General features: G+C 38.6%; 1 protein-coding gene across 3 annotated transcripts in view; it reads right to left on the bottom strand.

Annotated features, from left to right (window-relative positions):
• rapgef4a (Rap guanine nucleotide exchange factor 4a) overlaps positions 1 to 16,591 on the bottom strand; it is a 37,853-nt gene extending 21,262 nt beyond the window's left edge. Inside the window, exons 1-4 of one of the 3 annotated variants that reach the window (XM_046054845.1) lie at positions 16,465 to 16,591; positions 12,528 to 12,670; positions 12,311 to 12,399; positions 11,311 to 11,457 (exon numbers count right to left, since the gene is read on the bottom strand). In XM_046054845.1, coding sequence (XP_045910801.1) covers positions 11,311 to 11,457; positions 12,311 to 12,399; positions 12,528 to 12,670; positions 16,465 to 16,532 — 447 coding nt within the window. In that variant the 5' untranslated portion in view covers positions 16,533 to 16,591. Of the gene's footprint in view, positions 1 to 5,008; positions 5,276 to 9,889; positions 9,972 to 11,310; positions 11,458 to 12,310; positions 12,400 to 12,527; positions 12,671 to 16,464 lie in introns of those variants that run through there. The other 2 variants (XM_046054848.1, XM_046054847.1) reach the window with 2 other exon arrangements.
• Positions 16,592 to 20,189: the final 3,598 nt, after the last annotated feature.

Below are 20,189 nucleotides of genomic sequence, written 5' to 3'. Positions count from 1 at the left end.
GATAAAGAACTTACTCCTTGATGTTGTGCGAGATGCAGACAGCCCCAGAGGACAAAGAACATGACTATTCAACCATACATGACCTTTATCATCACTGTGCCCTGCAGCAACACAGATGTTATGTAACATCATACTGATCCCCATGCACTCTTGTAAATGTCATGTTTTTGTCCATGACACTGGTGCACAAAGAGGTCAATCCAATCTAAGCCAATGAGCCGTAAAAAAAAATAAATATTGCCTTATACACTGCAAGACAAGATCATAGGTTGAAGTAGGACAGTGGGAGCGTACAAACCTCTGCCAACGTGGAATGATTCTCCAACTAAAAAAGGGTCTAATGCTGTATATTCAACATCCTGGTTATCATCTAAATATAATGACTGTATTCATTGACTCATGTCCCGGCTGTCTCCTTTGTTTTATGGACATCTGTTTACAGGATATTGATTTCACCTTCTACATTTAAGTTATTTATGTTTTTTACAGCATTAATATTGTTTCCTTAACAGTGCCTCACTATGCTGTGTTACTGTAGATTTGCAAGGTATTTTGGGAATTGTTACAGTGTGGTTAGATTTTTACTCTAAATCTGCTTACTGTAATAATTGGTAAGTGGAAATCTCAGTCTGCCATATTTAGATGGAAAGAACGTATGACTTTTGTGATATTTGTTGTTCTTTTTTTTGGTTCTACATTGGTTTATAATTAAGTACTTCTTTTACACTCAAGGGGAAGGTTTACATTTATTTTTGCTGTTTGAGCATCCTTATCCACTGTCGTAGCTTCAGAATGGACTTCCCCCCCTCAAGTCTCCAGTCAATTCAAAGATGGACCAGTCACTATTTGCAGAGGGGAGTCAAGTTTAAATGAGAAAAAATAAACAACTTCATCAAAATCATTCTAACATCTTTTTGTGTAAATTCGAGCTGCACAGTCTTTGTGGGCTAGAGCAATACCTAGCAAACTTAATCATGTTAACAAAATATTAGATATAAATATATAGAGACAGACATTATTATTATCCAATAGGGCCTTGAATTATGCTTTGGATGCATGCATGTACTGTATGAATTTCAGCTATCTTTGTCTTTTTCTCTTACAGAAAACATGCCATTCCTGCAGGGAAGGGACGACAGAGGGCCAGGCATTTTTACACATCATGATATCAAATAGCTAGAATGTTTTAAAAGGTGTTGATGTTGTAATCTCCAAATCACCAGTTAGCAAGTCAGTAGCTCTTGTGCTCATAAAAACCTTTGAATGCCATAATATACCTACATACACAATACACAATATACGTATCATTATTCCTTTTACAGTACATGTAGTTCTACAGTAACTTTACTGTGATATGACTTATAGTAAATAATGATAATTTTAATGATAAACCTTTGAAAGTACTCAATTTTGCATCTAAAGTAAACCGACATATAGTATCCCTCTGATGTGAGCTGATTCTTAAAATTGTATTTTCTCTTAAACAATTTGTCAAATAGACTGATGGTTCAAAATTAATTTGTGGTAAAAGACAAACAAAAAAGGATTATGTGCCAAAGCAACTATATTCTAGGTCAATAAAAAGCTGATTGAGGACCACTTAGTGACCGACCTGTTCACTCTACCTTCCTATCTTCTGTTTGGAGGAGACCAAATATAAGCTAGAACTATTCAGCCATTTGTTCCTTGATGGTAATGTACTCTCAGAGGTCATGTTTTAAATTCAATTGTACCCTCTGAAGTCAGTTAATCACTTTAGCAACCCTTTAGGGCCACACAGCTTTTTCCCTCAATTAAGAAGCAGTTTTTGAAAGCATTTCTACAGAAACTATCAACTCCAAAAGGAGAATTAACTAGTTGCTCATTAAGATATTAACAGATACAGATTAATGTCAACTAACAATCCTCAGAATATGAAAATGCGTCTTTTGTGGAGGGGATTTTGTACACTTGCAAAGTGATTTTATTTTTAAGTTAATCAAAGCAACAGAACCAAAGTCTTCAGAGTCACTTCAACAAGCCTATCTATCTTTGTTGACAATTAAAGGATTTAGGATTAGGGAGGAGCACTTAAACTGAGCAGCACATGAACAAATGAACTCAGCCCCTCTGAGCCAATAAAGCCGCAGTCCCTAAGGGGTTGAATCCAGTACGTAGGGTGGGGGTGTTGATTTAGAGCAGGGTTAGGACCATTGTCAGGTGTGTAAAAACCACTCAGTTTCTATTTTGTTAGTAATGATGTCTCTGATTCTTACACAATGCATTTGTTTAGTTGAACAAAATAGTTGATTAATCTATTAGCATAGTGAACCGAAAATGAATCGACAACCATTAAAATTTTTGATTTGTAATTTTTTAAGGAAAAATGCCACTGTCCAGCTTTTCCATCGAGAAACAGATTTATGTAAGTTTCCATCCACTACTGTTATGCGAAAATTGGGAGTCTGCTTGTCATAAGCCTTGTTTCTAAATAAATCGAAAACTAAGTGTGCTTGCCATGGTCACTTAAAACGCACTTCAGGTCACAATTAAACAACCATTTTGTGTGACAGTCTCTCACTTTATAACCATAATATTGACAGAGATGTACTTATCATCTATTATCTGCAGTAATAGAGGGAAAACAAGCCGGTATTTGTTTTTTAGGATCACTAAAATGTTATTACACAAAAGCATTTACTGACAAATGGACAGTCAGTAGTTATTAAGTACAAACAAGTTCCACCGGCAATCACATCCAGCTCTGCACAGAATGTCCGCTGTTGTGACTGGCTACAACGTGTAAAGCATGAATACACCTTTAGGCGTATTCGACTGGGTCAAATAATCTGTAACGACTTGACATCCAGACAGTGAGCACACTGGTTTAGTCAGACAGCTTACAGCGTCTGATTCAACCCTGTCTTTTGCGAACTGTTGTGTTGTTTTTATAAGTTGATTCCATCATAATAGTGGAGATTATAATCTGTAGCTTCAAGGGGATTTAGGTGTTACGAACACTTCCAGAATAAGAATGATGTTTTTTGAAGTGATAGGATCAGCGAGGTAGGCAGACGTCTAGGAATCTAAATCCCATCGGATCCATGACTCTAGGAATAGAAACTAACTTCCAATAGATCTGAGGTGTTTTGCCCCAAAGGCAGCTTCAACCTGACATAAAATCCATCACAGACAGACAGACAGCAGAAACATGACTTTTTTTCTTCATTTGTAATATCTCCCAAGTTGGAAAACCAAGAAAACTTTGGCAGCTTACATAGCTCAAAGAATATGGCTGAGAGTAATACAAAAACATTTGGACATAAAAATTTTGAAACGATCAGATGCACAACAACCAAAGAATTACGTTAAATACGATCAACTATTTGCAAGTGCACAAGCTCTTTCTTAAGTTGTCATTTAATGTTTTAGGACTCTTATAAATGTATTGATTTTCCAGCATGGATTTATAGCACAATAACAGTCTGTGAGACAGACTGATACACTGAAGCAGAAATTAGTTTTGACCTCAGAATAATGCCAAAGATGACTGAACAAAATCTTTATGTACAGCAGAGTTATGTGTCTCTGCATGTTTTAACATATTTAAGCTTTGAAGCTTTTTCAAGCTAATTAATGTTATTGGTGGATATTTGACTGTCAACAGAAAAACTGTTTTGTAGAGGATTACAGGGGAGAGATTTTTCTATAGTTCAGGTCAGGCGTTTCAGTGTGGATGGAGATCCTTACGAAAGATAACTGAAAATGTTAGTGTGGACGTCCAATATGCTCGTTGCCACATGTAAAGGACATTTTAGAAATTACCCAGGTAGTGTGGACATAGCCTCAGTGTTTCTGAACACAGTAGCATGGAGGCTAGGTGGTTCCCTGAATGTAATGACTATACTGTATATTATGTTCTTTCCATCAGACTTTAGTCCACCTTTTTAACCTTGGTAACTGTGGCACTGGAATGTGATTGTACTACACACTGAACAGGCCATGGATATTTTAGTAATACTTGAAATGAAAAGCATTAAAACTTGACTCAAAAGACACCCATTTTAGCTGACAAAATACCAATATTTGCAAATACAGAATATATTTGGCTCTATAATCACAGGTATACATGAAAAACATCCACAAAAATATGATGCCTGATGAAGGTCCACAACCAAAAAATCTGATCTCTAATTTGGTTAATGACATTTTTTTGTCAATTTACTAATCTGGAATAGGGAAAAAAACTGAAACGTAGTAAATTCACACAGTTTAAATAAATAATATTGAATGTACTTTATTTACTTTATGTTATTATGTTTGCAATACCAGATGTGCCACTGAGTATTCCTCCAGTGAAGTAAACAATTGTGTTTATTTGCTCTCATGAACTGGTTTCACTGTTCACAGCAGCACTGTGTATAAAAACAGTGTAAAGATTGTCAGCATGAAGTGCTGAATAAAGTCCATATCTCTATCCGATGCACATGGATGCTGTGCTTTAAAGAGATAAGGGTAGTCTTATCTATGTCATAACAACAGATCAATCAAGATATTAACCAAGTCATCTCAAGTGAATTCTCAGCTCAAGCTCCACCTCTGTCTTTCATGCTTGAGCACATTATTGCATTGTGAGCATCAATGTGCATGAACGAACTGCTGTTTGAATAATTCACCCCAGATTACATAACCTACACTGTGCAAACTGTTCTCAAAGCATTCACTGATTATTCTGAGGCACACTTAAAGCCACTTGGGGAAACAATTGGGGGAAAACCCTCCCAAGAATTCCACTTCACTTCCGCTCAGTTAGATTTCCTCCCAAACAGAAACCTTTTTAAAGTAGGAATGAAAATACAAAATTTTACTTGGGACATTTGGATTGCAAATTCCTAATTTCCAGATAGTTCTGCAACATCAGCAAGAACAATTCTGCACAAATTTCTACACAGCATTTTTCCACTTTCCCCATATTATTATACAGTGTTTCTCATGCTACAAATGCAAAGTTAGGCAAAGACTAGCCTACCTAATGCTACCAGCGTCCCATGTAGCCTGTTCTTGTTGTTAATGACTGGAAGGTCCTCCACACCCTCTTAATCCGGGAGTTAACAAACACTCCAAGCATGTATGTCCAATTCTAATCGTCCCAGTGTGACACAGTAGTTATGGGTCACATGCAGCATTGTCCAACATGATCCAGCAGCTCCTTCACCGCAGGCTGCACGCCACAATGAGAGCAGAGTGAGCAGACTGTGTCAGCCCAGCACAGTGCCAGTCAGCAGCTGACTTCTTCTGAGCAGCAGTTGCTTGGTGATTACTCAACACAGGAGAGCCTGCCCCCCCCCCCTCTCCATCACTAATCTACAGACATGATACATTGTAGATGCTCATTTTCAGCATGGCCAAGGAAGTGCTAAAGCAGGGTCTGGCCAGTCTCAAAACATATGACATCAGAATAGACATCAGAAATAATAAAATAAATTATTATAAAAAGTGTCCCTGCTGCTTTCATCAACTTACAACCCCTCAGGGACACATTTTCCTTCACAGTAATACCGGTAGAATTTATTTAAAATTGTCCTTTGTGCATCCAATCCAACCCTAAAGCGTACAGACAGTACCAGCCAGTATCATATTCCTATCTCTGCACTCATTCCTCTGAAGGACAGAGACCAGATGGTGTCTTATCTTTAACCTTGTTACTTATCAAATCCACAAGACAGATGCATTGAACTCCCTTTAAATCACATCATCAAGAGCTTATAATATGAATATCTCCCCAACATCAATTATTGATGTGATAATTGTCTGTTTGACTGGTTGGTATAAAGATGTTTTTGTTAAAAAAATGTGATGTCTGATGAAAGTCCACGACCAAAATATTTAACCTCTAATAAAAGGGATTCTGACAGGGTGAAGGAATTTAAATGTTATGTAAAAACATGTGAACATTTTCTGCAGAATACTTTTTTTAATCACACTTACACACATTTCAAGTCTGTAGACTTCTGAATGACAGTGGTTATAACAGTGAATTTAATAATGAAAAATGTGATGGATCATAAAATGCTCGTTGACTGAACACACAGTACATTTGAAATAAATTAGCAAATTTTAATGGGTTTTGTACATCCCTTTCTATAGGTGACAGTCATTGCACACATCTAATGTCTTCTGATGTCTCAAGCAGTATTGCAAAAATTAAAAACATAACCTTATACATAGAATTTGCTAACTTTCTTAAATTCTGTTTTTATTTTATTATTTTTTAATTTATCACGTTAAGAAAAGGTAAAGCAAAATATCAGACAAATGACATATAAGTAAATTGTCATCTTACTGATGAGTCAAGAGCTATAGGAGGGGAATGGATTTTACTAAGAAACAGACAGATGAAAACAGCTTAGCTGTTACAATTTCAGTTAATCAATGTGATGGGAAATAGTGTCTCATTTTAGATTTGACATTGGTCATCCTGAATTTGATGGATTAAGGCTTGTACTGAACAGGCACAAATTTAAGACAGGGCAAATTTATCAAATGTGTTTTGGACATCTTTATGATGGGCTGAGGCAAGCGGCGGTACCGGAGAGAGAACATATTCCTTTTCCTTCTCTTCTACCCATGATGGTAACAAATTTGATTTGAAATTTGAAAAAAATGTACAGTTTTTTGTTTAAACTCAGTTTAGTCAGCTCGTCCATGCTGTGGTTTAATTTGAAGACTCAAGTTCAACTAAGCAAAAAGACAAATATAAAGAAATATTTGTCACATGTGCACACACATAAACAAGGCAATGATATGGAAGATGAAAGTGGGTGTGACAGCTGAATGATTTTAATTCAGCATTGTTCTCTATTGGACACATTACATTGTATTATATTGTAACTTTCATCCCAAATCTTTCTATCTCAGTGATCTAATTAAATTTACGACTTAATATATCTGACAAATTCGGAAATAGATCCTGTCAAAGCAGTTACAATAAAACATGTCACTTTATTAAGAAGCACAAATTTAACTGATAATAATATTCTGCAGGGCCAGTTGCAGTTCAAGTCCTGCAGTCCTGCTTCATTTCACAGGTCGGGGTCCAGACTCTGGTCTTTTGATGATATAACAACTCTGTGAGCAAAGATAAGGGAATAAAACAGGAATGTTTTGATATAATCTTCCTGCTCTTTCCATGCACATATCCGCTGTGCACTTGGAAGGGCTCTGGCTCTCGATGTGGCACACTACTTGGATGCTGAACCACCAGAGGATCTAAATGGCCTCATTTTTACAACCCCCCTCCACCCAATCCTCAGACACCAGAGGGCACGCTGCGTCCCTGCCACTTCCTTTTCATCAGTTTTCTCCACTGGCTGCCCACCAGGCTTCTTCTATGGACTGATGATAGTGACACACCAATCCCCCTCACCCACCCACTCTCTCTGCTCTGCGCCCAACAGATACACCTCAAGCCTAAACATGCATGCAAAATACGTAGAACTATAAGCAACATGATGTTACACAAAGCATGGGCAGTACACATGCTTATAAATAATATAAATAATGCAGGCTGAAGTGACATTAATAAAGCTGTCTTACAAAACTAAAAGCAAAAAATCACAATTGTGTTGTTTCAATCACAGTGCCCATCGGAAGCAGGAAACAAAGGCTAGAGCAAATTGATAATCAGGCCATCTAAGCTTCGGTCAGCTTGCCCATCTGTGCTGAGCTCGGCTCATGTCTGCTCTGTTAAACAAACAGCACACGGCTGCTCGTTCCCAGTGGTTGTAATAGTCAGCAGCATAAGAAAACACACATTGAAGTTGCACGCATGAGTGGTACCAATAGACATAGTCATAGTCATATATGCAGTGACTTTTCCATATATAATCATTGAAACAAATGGAGAAAAGGTAAGAATGTTGTAAAGAAGCATTAGCTCTCTCTATAGCACCCAAACACTGACATATACATATCCTCAAATTTAATGAACAATTGCATTAAGATTTTAGGAGAAAGCGCAATAACCAGAGAAAGACATTTACTGAATAATTGACATGGACATTCATGAATAAATAATATTATCCATTGGTTCATTAGGGCAATGCTGTGCTCATTCTGGTGTAGTTTTGTATGAGTGCTTGGCCATAGGCGTTCTGCAGGAGCACAGATCTGTGTGGGAGGAGGAGGTGGTGTGTAACTTTGATGCAGGTTAGGTGGTATGTTTCCGTTCACATCGCTCCTTTGCTATCTCCCCATATCAGCTGGCATCAATCAGTGCTAGGTGTATTTCTCTGTTCACCCTGGTTTTCAGGGCCATAAGCAATGAGGATAATGAGTTCACATTGCTTAAATTTTTTCCTGCATCACAAAATGCATTTCATATTTAATAAAGCCTGTGTGAAGTCGCTGAACTTCATTTATTTTAACAACCAGGAAAACACCCAGGGAAGCAGTTTGTCACCACAGTGCATCAGAACTGGCAGGCAAAGTCTAATGCCTGATGCCACCAGCAACAAGATACTACATAACAAAGTTTTCTGCATTGCGACAATAGCTACTGGGAGGAATAAATGAGCACCATTGCCAGGGAGAATAATTTGGTCAAACTGTCGTGGGAGCTAGTGTAATAATTATATGTCAAAAAGCTGATTATGTCTTGCATATTGAACTGATTGGGCTTCCAAAGTAGCTGTCACAAAATCCTGCTCGTACATTCACATTTTGAAGTCAGATTTCAGGTAAGCATAAAGAAACTTTCCCCCTTCAACAGATGAATGTGAGAACAGCCTTCTAGTTTCCAACTTCTGCACAGAAGAGGTCAAACATCCAAAACACCAGGAGGAGGGGAGTTTTAACATGAGACGATGGGTGATAACACTGTCAGAAAAATTACTCTCCCACTGACTTTAATTTAGTCCCTTAAAGGTTCAGTGTGTACGTTTTAGTGGCATCTAGTGGTGAGGGTTGCAAATTGCAACCAATGTCTTAGTCACCCCGCGATGGACTGGAGACCTGTCCAGGGTGTACCCCGCCTTTCCCCCGATGTCAGCTGGGATAGGCTCCAGACCCCCGCGACCCCGTACACAGAATAAGCGGTTGACGATGGATGGATGGATGAATGTCTCAGTCACCGCTCACCCCTCCCTTTCCAATTGTGTCGGAGAAGCTACGGTGGCCGAATCGCCCTGTTGGCTCTTGTACTAAATTATACATGTGGTCCATTTGTCCAAATTTCACTTCTCTTCTTACTTCTAATAAACCAGACAACTACTACTTCTACTACTTCTTCTTCTTCTTCCTTCTTCTTCTAACGTATTCAACATAGTGACGAAATACACTCTGTAGAGCAGTTTTTCCGTTTGGGCTACTGTAGATACATGGCAGCACAACATGGTGACTTCCATGTAAGGGGACCCACTCTGTATGTAGATAGAAATGGATCATTCTATGGTAATAAAAACATAACTGTTCATTATGTAAGGTCTTTATACACCACAGAGAACATACTTATGAATATTATATTACATTTCTGTCAATAGATCCTCCTAAATATAACACACTAGACCGTTAAAGCAAGTGAGCTTGCTTTAAAAGGTCCTTTAAAGATGGCATGAGATCAGAAAGGATTTACCAAATGCTGTCAAACATACAATTAACAAAACTACAGCAGCACTAGTTAGAATTTGTGTTTTTGCTCCTTCATACCTAGATTGTTGAAATACAATTGCAACCATACCGGATATTTTCCAAAGAAAGTAGTCTCATAATATCTGTTATACAAAAAACTACATCTTAACACAGTCACTTCACAATTACGTTACAAAACAACCAAGGCCAGAGAGATTTAAGGACAAGATGCGATAATCTGGGCGCCAGAATCAGAAGCCCTATAATCTCATCTGAAACAAACCTTACTGAAGAGGTCGCCTCAGGGCAGAGGTGAAATGTGTAGCCTAGAAGTACTTCGGCTTTATCCTCAGCACACACTCAGACGGTTGCGTTAAGTATCCAGTCAAACTGTAACTGGCCAGTACACTAACACAGACACGCACAGCCCATCATTGAACAGCCTCTTATGCCTTTCAGTCCCAGAGGAAATGGGCTGTCTCTCTCAGTAAACCAGCCCATTGTAGTGGCTCCAGCAGAGGGGGAGCTGAGAGAGGCAAGGGCCTCTACACAGCATGACACCTACAAACTAACATGCAGCAGATGGAGAGATGAGCAGTGCAAACACTGTTTCTCTTCAGTATCTTGTCACTATCAATCTATACTCTACAATACACCTCAGACAAGTGACATGTAAGTAAATTGTCATCTTACTGGTGAGTCAAGAGCTACTGAAGAGGAATGGATGTTACTAAGAAACAGACAGATGGAATAGAGACTGAGCAGGTATAGATGTGTGTCACTGAATCACCATGTCAAAAATGATTCCCTGTCGCTTTATAGTCAATCTAAAATATGTTGAATTTCATGTTTGTCCTAACACAGCTAAGATATACGTGTATAGTATCATGTTATGTTATGTGAATACTTTCTTACACTGGTGTTGAGTGACTTAATTAGTGCATACCATAATGACAGCACACATGGAGAACCACAAGGAAGCAGTTTCTCCTCAGCACTGCACTTCCACCTAGTGGTCAGAAGGCATAAATCTTCAATGATTTGGTGAAACCAATACAAACTTGGGAGCAGAAGGTTACAGTATAAGCAGAGGACAGCTCACTTTATTCCTGCAGGGGGCCAACAATAACATCACGATCCAACCTCCAGTAATCCACTAAGACACTTTGCCTATACACCTCCTACGCTTTGGCTTGCGCTTAGCTCAATTTGTCACAGTTTTCACATTTAACATTTCAATTCCAACCAGAACAAACCAAGACAGGTGGCTATTCCCTGCCTTACAGCAGCCCCCTCAGTGGAAATTAAAGCAAGACTGAACAGATATGTATGCTGCCTTTAAGTGGCCCACTCAGCTGTTTAGGATGTAAAATATATATATATTTTAACTAACTGCAGTATTTTACCTGTTATTGTGGGTGATTCTATAAATAGGATTCCTGTTTCAATACAACCTCTAATATAATCAAGTTTATTTTTATTTATTTTTAATTAATTTTATGTATGTTTGTGTAAGTAGCATAAAGGGAACTAGAACTTAATCTTGTTATACAACCCTGTGTTGTATATTGATAAATACATCTACCGTGTACCTTGAGATCACTTAATACAAGCACCTACCTTGAATTAATCACAAACTGTAATGTGGCTACACCATTTCTGTAGTCTGGTTCAAGTACAGATGGAGCAGATAGAGGCACTCACCTCCCACAGAGACCTGAACTCCCTCTGTTCAATGCGTAGGAGCTCACTGAATTCTTGTGTGACAATGGTGGCATGCCGGGGGGTGTTATCCAGGATCGACTCCCCAAATGCTGTGCCAGTCCCCAGTGTACATATAGTAACAGCATCCTATAACAGAAACAGAGATGGTGCTCCACATGGTTCATTCATCCATAAGGATAAAACATTCGGCTAGAAGAAGAATCCTGTAAAATGCTAATTAAGCCTATGTCCTTACTCTGCTAGAGGAAAAAAAGGCTTTTGTGTGAGGTACTTGACAAGCAGTGATCACTGATCAGATCACTCTCAAAGGTTAGATGCAATCACCTGAAAACTTGTGCTACATAGATGGATAATACACTCCAATCTGCAAAGAAATTACTCCAATCAGCATCTACACAAACGGACTAAGGTGCATGAAACTGCAGTATTGAAAACTATTCAGTAATGTCCCCCAATATAATAAGCTAAATGCTCTTTACAGCCCACACTCCAAACAAGCCTGAGGCTGGATGTGAATTATTTTGCATCTGGGGTGGATTTCAAGTGGGGCTTAACTAACACAATCATTCAAATCTCCACAGAAAGACTATAAAATTTAGGAGACAGTTCAGATTTAGTGCCATATGAGTCACAATTTTAGTAGGAATGGTAAATTTTGCATTTAATTGTAACTGACAAAAAACTGCGTCTGTACCAAACAAAGGCCGGGGCATCCCTACAATTATACTGGTGTTTTGTGATGCATTTTACCTTTATCAAAAAACTCCAGCTCCCTCGTGGATTTGGATATTGTACTATATTGTATGCCAAACTGCGATTTCAATAATATTTTTGATGAATTGCCCTGTGTGATATGCCAGTGGTGTGCTAGAAAGAAGAGTGCCATTCTCACCTGTAAGTCCCATGTGGTTTAACCACATTTAATTTTCAGTTGAAACTGGGGTATCACGTGATGCTTCGAAAAACAAATCTGTCGTACCTGATAACTTGATGTTTCTGAAACTTTGACATCCAGTGAACCAGAGAGGACGGCATACCAGCTGGTGCCAATGTCTCCTTGGCGATACACTAAAAAACACAGCATAGTTTAAAACGTTCAACATCTTTTTTAAATTACACATCCTTCTATATTCTCTTTAACTATTTTGGAGCCCAATTTACACTACGACAGTTTCAGAGCCTGTATTTTGACCTACAGGTGATGCCTTTCTCCAAGCACTCATAGAATCCACACAGGCAAATCTGCTGCAGCAAACTGGGGTGGAACCTCTCGAAGGCCTTCACATTTTTCAGACGTGCCAGGATTATGTCAACATCTTCCGCAGAGCGCTCTGCTGGTCTGGAGAAATAAAAAAGGGGCAATGTACAGGTAACTAAAATAAAAAAAGGTGCATACATAGGCTGCAAAGCATGAGTCAGCCAGAGCAGCACTAAGTGTGTCTTGGCCTAGAATCTGAAAACATTTGAAGCTCTGCAGGAGGGATATGATACCAATTTATCCCCGAAGAACGCTGTCATCTGTTTTCATGTCGACACTCTTATGTCATAACTTAAGTTAAAGTTGCACAACTGCAGTGCCCTGCACAGAAGGTCAGAGTTCACAACTGTACTCTGTTGCAGTTTTCATGAACTGACACAATAAAAACACATCTCTTCCTGTGCAGCACTACAATTTCATGCCAGACAAATGAATCTTAGAAAAAGTTGAAACCTCTGTGAGCCAATAATCTTGTTGCTGTCAAATCTGGAATGATGATATCACAAATGGGTCTAATTGCCAAAGACTCCTCACATGTCTCTTCGACTTCTCCTATTGTTTACACTATGCCAAATAAAATCAATATGTTAATATGTTAAAGCCCTTCTTTTAAGTAGTCCACAGATTAGAATTGGCTTTTTCAGGTGGATCATACGAAAAGGGGCGATTTACATAAGGACAGAATTGTGTATAGTTTAATATAAAAGTGCTTACACAGTGTAACTCTATACATAGTTGTTTATCACAATGAGCTCTAACTAAGTTTTATCCCTCTTCCTGCATTACACAGCCCCAAATGTGTTGCACTGAGTCTGGAGCCTCTGATGTAACATGTGGGTGGTTGTACTGTAGCTTACATCACCTTTGAATCCATATCCATCCTTTAAAAAGATGAAACCAAACAGTATCAATAATTCAGAAAGGGAAAAAAAAGTGCTCGCTGCAACAATCATCTGGCTTAATGTAGCTCTAAAAATGATTTATTGTACTACATTATCAGCTCTGTCACAGTACAATAAAAGTGTTTTCACCAAGCAACAGCTTGCAAGCAAATGACTCTTCATAATGCAACCTCAAAGGAGTCACATTAAAGTATCTCTATGCTATGCTCTTCCTGATTGGACTGTACAATCACACCTGAAGCCTCATCTAATGTGTGACAGGCCCTGTGGTCCACTCCCACATCATTTACTGATGAAAGGTGGGACGTCTACTCTGCATTACTTCAGCACTGTTTCCTTTGTCACACACACACACACTCCACTGAGGACAAAAAGGCAAGAGAGAGATGTGAGGGAGCCTGAGTTTCAAAGCCAAGGAAGTCGACCAAGTCAACAACAAAAAAAGCTTTCAAAAGGCGCTGATGTAGAGTCCAAGTGAGGACAGAATGTTTTCATCACGAGGCAGCTTGTTATGGTGTGAACACTACGAACGACAGTGAATCTAATGGAGCAACTGCTTCTTATTCACAATGCAGCTGCAGAGAGTGACATGTAATGAGTGAGATGTCATATTTCTGCATCCCCGAAGCTCCATGTTAAACTGAGATAATATAAACTGTTTAATAATTAAACAAGTGGCATGTGTGGTATTTGTGTTCACTTCTCTTTTATATAAAATACTGTGAAGAAGTTTGACAAAATAAGTTTTTTTTAGAGGGAGTGAGGATATACATGGAAACATACATGGTCATCACCTGATTTCATTGCCAAATTAGCAACAGAGCAATGAGGTGAAGCACATATGCTGCAGGTAGCCTATTTGCTAAGGAAAAGGTGAGTCACACAAGAACCATTTGATTTGAGCGATACAAGTGGCTTCAACGATTAACCAGAGGATATTACTGTGTAAACACATCTGGAACACTGCGTCACTTTGCTGTTTATAGCTGATGCTCTTTGGACCCTTTCTTTGTCAGGGACCCTCTCTCTCTCTCTCAATTCAATTCAATTCAATTCAAATTAGCTTTATTGGCATGAATGTGTAACAACAACATTGCCAAAGCATCATACATACAACATAAGAACAATCAATCCCATACATTTCATTAAACAAGTAATTAAAGCGTAAAGTAATCAAAGCGTATGTGTGTTTGTGTTAAAAAAAAATGAAGAAATATTAAAAAATAAAATAAATAAATGAAACAGTAACGTGTGTGTGTGTATATTAATAGACAATTGTTTTTTTAAATAATTAATTGATTAAAAAATAATAATAAAATTTAAATAAAATCAAATAAAATCAGTGTCAAATGTAAAAACAAAACAATTACTAAAATATCAAACGATCAAAATAATAATAATTTGAAAATCTGTACAATTCAGTCATGTCAGTCTGAGGTTCCACTGGTTGTCCTCACTTCATGGCATGAGGAGACATATTTTGCAGCAATTATTTCACATTTGGGCATTTCTCCCAGTAAATAGGGGAGTTTCTGTGTGTCTGATATGAATTTGAATTCGGGGTATATTTGGGAAATGTGGAAAAGTGTTTTTGTCTTATTGTTTTATATTTGGGGCATGAGGTTAGAAAGTGTAGCTCTGTCTCTACCTGTCCCCTGTCACACTGGGAGCAGAGTCTCTCCTCTTGTGGTAGCCAGGTCTGTCTGTGGCGACCCTTTTCTATGGCCAGGCTGTGTTCACTCAGTCTGTATGTTGTCAACATTTTTCTTAGTTTAGGACATTTTATTGTACTCAGGTAATTTGCCAGTGTGAATTCTCTTTTTAGGGTCAGATAACATTGTAATTTACTTTGTGTTTTGGTCGTTTCTTTCCAGTATTCAATATATTTTTCTTTCTGCTTGCTGATAATTTGGTTTGGTCTGCTTGAGTTGGTATTGCTGTCCTGAGGCTGTTGGGGACTTGTTACTGCAGAGAGCCTCAGGACCAGATGGCTGAGGGGCCTCTTCTCTGGTTTCAGCTCCTGGTATGTTAGGGCTTTGTGATGATATGTCTGGGGGTTAACTGATTTTAAGTGATTGTAAAATTTAAGTGATCTTTTCTGTATTTTTAGTAGGAGGGGGAACTCTCTCTCTCTCTCTCTCTCTCTCTCTCTCTCTCTCTCTCTCTCTCTCCTCATTCTGTGTTTCTTACTGGCCCTGATTTCTACATCCCTACCTGTGGGACACCTAAAGCGTCACGTTTCCGCTATATAGAGCCTGGATGTGTGAATTCAAATTATCCAAAATTCCCACAAAGGAAAAAACTGAAAGACTATTCACTTTTTATAGCTCCTGTAATGTCAAAATCAGTTTTTAAAGCAGTCCCCTGCAGCTGGTTGTTGGTTTAGGCTACCTCTTCTGACAGGTGGGCATGCAGTAGTTTCACCTATTGATCAGGAAGTATTCCACAGTGATTTGGGGTTTAAAGCTAAATTCTCTCAAGGGCAGTTTTAGGGATGATTGTAAATGGGAATAACAGGTGAGTAATTGGAGGTTATATTTAAGAGACAAATGCACTGTCAGTGATGAATGTAGTCAAAACCCTTTAACAACATTTCAAACGCCTCTCTAAAGTTAGTAGCATGGTTTCTTCCAATATTTCACTGGCAGTTCCCACAGTTGTGCGTAGTAGCCTAATGTTGTTTTGAGCCCCTAGCCAACAATCTAAATGAAGTCCTGATATGAACGGTGTAACCTTACATGGGATATGGTGCCTGTAAGAATGTCCTAATTAAAGCTCTGAAGCACTGAGTCTTAATTCCGTTGGGAAATTAAAAATTAGCCTTTAGACCCAACATCACTGTCTTGCAATTCAGCGCCAAAGCTCTGGTGGGAAAATCAAAATCGCGTTAATAATCCCATCATTCGTTGCTCGCACAGTGACCTCAAACGAGTTGGTGTATACACAACGATACATATGACAAAAATAGATTACCTCTTGTCCAGACAAATTATCCACTCCGCAGATTCCGACGAGTGCGAAGAAGTGTGCGCCGCGACCATCTTGAGATCCTGATGCTGATGGTGCTGCGGCGGCGGAGCGGGCTGAACCAACAGCAGCACTTCATCTGCCGTCACTCATTCTCTGCTGACAGGCGACACTGTCCCTGCTGCTGCTGTTGCTGCTGCGGCTTAGGGCTTACCTGACCAGGAGCATCACCAACAGGAAATGCACTAGTGGTAGCGCTAGAGGTGAAGCTGCAATGCATGTGAAGACTACAGAAGTAGTCTATTCTGTTTTGAGGGGGGAAAACGTGACTCACGTTGGGAAGCTGAAACAATGCAACAGTTTTCAAGTTCATATCACATGTTTTAAGGGGAGATACGTATTACGTATTGTGTCAATTGCCAATAAGGGAATATATACATTATTACACTCAGTTGCCAGCTTTTGGGTAAATCTAGATGTCTACAGAAGATTATAATACAACATATCAACAACAAAACCAACTTTCCTTGAGGTTATTATGTTTTTTTGTTAATGAAACTGTTTTGGAGAGGTGTTTATTCAACTGCATGCTCGTTTTGGAGGCTGTAGTTTGTGATGCTTTTGAAATGTATTTTGCTACAGGCAGGCAGAGGTGAAAGAAGCCTACTCAGATACTTCACTTGAGTAAGTAGGTTATCAGCAAGATGTAGGCCTAGCCTATAAAAGTATCAAAACTAAAACTCATTCTGCAGAATTTATACTTTCAAAGTGTTATATAATATTATATTACTCTGTTTTACCACAAGTGAATGCACGTTATTAAGAGCATTTTAATGTTGTAGTATTATATGTTGTAGTAAGTGTAATTTTACATACTACTTTGCATGCCAGTAGGTAGATTAGGCTATAGTAGCCCATTGCATCATGAGAAGATCATATGTTTTTATATTTAAAAAGTAACTAGTCATTAAAACTGTTAAGTAAGTGTGGTGAAGTAAAAAGTAGCCTACAATATTTCCCACAGAAATGTAGAATATAGAGTAGAATTATAATGCAGCATAACATGTACTCAAGTGAAGTAGGCTACAAGAAGGACAATTGTTCTTCCTACATTCCACCACTGTAATCTGAGAGGCGTTTCTACTATTTTGGCCGCCCAATTTATCAGTGAGGACAGACTATTAGGACACACAGAATTAAAACATCTTTAGTACAATAAGAATGTCCCAACCTGGTGCAAAATATAGTCTCGCTCATAAAAGTGCAAAATGTAGTCCACACTGAGTAGCCACTCATAGCTAATGTCTTTACTCTGCTTTTGTCACCACCATCTCACTCACACAACTCACCAATCTAAACAACATGACTTTAGGTGGAAATTTTCAAAAATAAATCAATATGTGAATTGATTTTCATACTGTTGCAGCCTTGTATTGCATATTGACCATGAAGCATTTGGCAGCTTTCTGCAGGAGGAGGACATGGGTAGTCTATATGAACCTTTAATAAAGTTGCCAGTCAAGATAAAGAGTGACTTCTCTGCTGCAGGATATTAGCTGATGCAAAGGGGAGACAGAGGGCATGGTGGTGACCTTGGGTAGCCTATACAATAACATCCACATTATCATCATGAGTGTCCACATGATAGCTCATTGGGAATATACAGGGACTCAAGAAAATGTACATAAACTCCCTGAACATATGCATGGCTATAATTAAATGGCTGCTTGTATAACCGACTGCGGCACTTTGTATGGGCACTGACGGCTTCTGTCAAAGTAGGAACATGTTCGTAATGGCCCTGAGAAAATGATGCTTTGTAATAAGAGGCCCCATAATGAAAGGGTCATTGGTCTCTCTCAGTTACCTTGGCAACAAACCGCGACAGAGACAGAAGTAACGAGGCTCAGTGGTGCAGCTCCACAAAATGCCTTCTGTGCTGATGGAAATGTGAAGGAACCTGTTTGTGTGCTGCCTTCGTTACTTTTTCTTGCTCATCATTTTAAAACTGAGAACTGAGTTTGTAGATACTATTAAGAGTGTTTTCTCATTTTCCATTAGTATACAACCTATAATCAAAAGCATCAAACAAAAAAAAACAACAACCCTGCTTTGAAACTGTTTCATGTACCAAAAGCTTGACTAAAGGCCCAATCAGTAGGCTAGTTTCATTATTTGTTTGTTTTATGACCATCTGAAATATAAGTACATTCAAATGTTCAATTCAAAGGTTTGACCATAGAAAAAGAAAAACATCTGAAATATGAGCGGCTGATGATGTCTCTTAACTTATCATAATTGAAAATACGCAATTTCAAAAATAAATCAAGTAAACTACTGATAAGTGCATTTAACTGTTTTGACAAAATTATGAAGAATTTCCTGCTTTTGCATGGTTGGGACAGGGCTAAATCATGACTTTTTTCATTCTTTTTTTTCTTTTTTAGAAGTATGATGTGGATGCAAGTCATTGCTGAAATTTATCTCATTTTTGTTTGTTTCAAATCCTGTACTTCTGTCTGCCACAAGATGGCAGCATTATCTCTGTCAAAGGTAAGAAAATGAGCACACCAGGGCAGAAATTCAACTCCCCATTCAGAGTGAAAAAATAGAGGATCATATTGCCTTGACTTTGATTTAAAAGATTGTTCGGCACAGTAACCGAGGTCTCAGTCTGACTCTGAAATATTTAGGGCCATGAAATGTCCACAACAAAAAGCGTGGCCAGAAATGTTTTGTATCTTATAGTTCAGTTTTGAAATGTTCCACTTACTACTTTTTAATATTGAGTAGGTGGGCCTTAAGTTAAGATTATATTGTTAAATTAACTGTTCCAATAGTCATGGATGAACACGCTCACTCGTTGAGGGTGCACAGCTTCATCTATGTCCTCAGAATGAGCAGCATTTACTGATTACATAGTCTCCATGTCTCTTGCTAAGCTAAATAGTGGGGATGCAAGAGTAATTCAGGCCAGGGCATGCACTATACAAAACACATTCCTGTTACACTGCATACCACCATCACACAGACCACCACATAACAATGTGTGAAGATGTCAGTATGTACTGCAGTAGACCTACTTTGCCACTACACCTTTGTTATTACTTCTCGTAAGGTACCAGTTCAAAAATCACTGCGGTTTACTGTTCTTTCAGAGAAACCTTTTAACACACACACCTAGATATACTCTTGAAGATTAGATGATATTAGAAGTGGGAAATTCATTTTTGTATCCATTGCAAGTTAATGTGGAAACAAAACATCTCCTGAAAAGGCTATTTAATTGCTATTCATATTGAAAAGTACCTTACAAACAATGGCAATATCTAAACATTGCAATTTACACCCTATTCATGAAGAGGGAAAAGCGCCAGGTGTAGAAACAGTTTTGTTTTATTAGTTGTTCCTGGCTGGACTGAGTTTGAGACTCAAAGGTTCCACTGGCGATTCTGACCTGCTCTTCACCTGTTCCTGTTTCCATTTGGTTAGTCTTGCTCGTACAATGTTGTTTAAAGGGTTGCTATAGGGACCGCTGGCTCGGCTAAGGCGTGCCATGTTACCCCTGGGAGTAAGCCCACTGACTGTGTATATAGACTTTTCAGACCCACAGTTGCTAGGAGATGATCCAGCAAGCTGGAGATGGTAAACCCAAGGACACATGCAACCCTAATGTGCACACACAGCATAATTTCAGATTCTGGGGAACATTTGCAAAGATATTTGTTACT

The sequence above is a fragment of the Micropterus dolomieu genome, linkage group LG07, assembly GCF_021292245.1.
Source record: "Micropterus dolomieu isolate WLL.071019.BEF.003 ecotype Adirondacks linkage group LG07, ASM2129224v1, whole genome shotgun sequence".
NCBI lineage: Eukaryota > Metazoa > Chordata > Actinopteri > Centrarchiformes > Centrarchidae > Micropterus > Micropterus dolomieu.
This window is presented reverse-complemented; position numbering and strand designations above follow the sequence as displayed.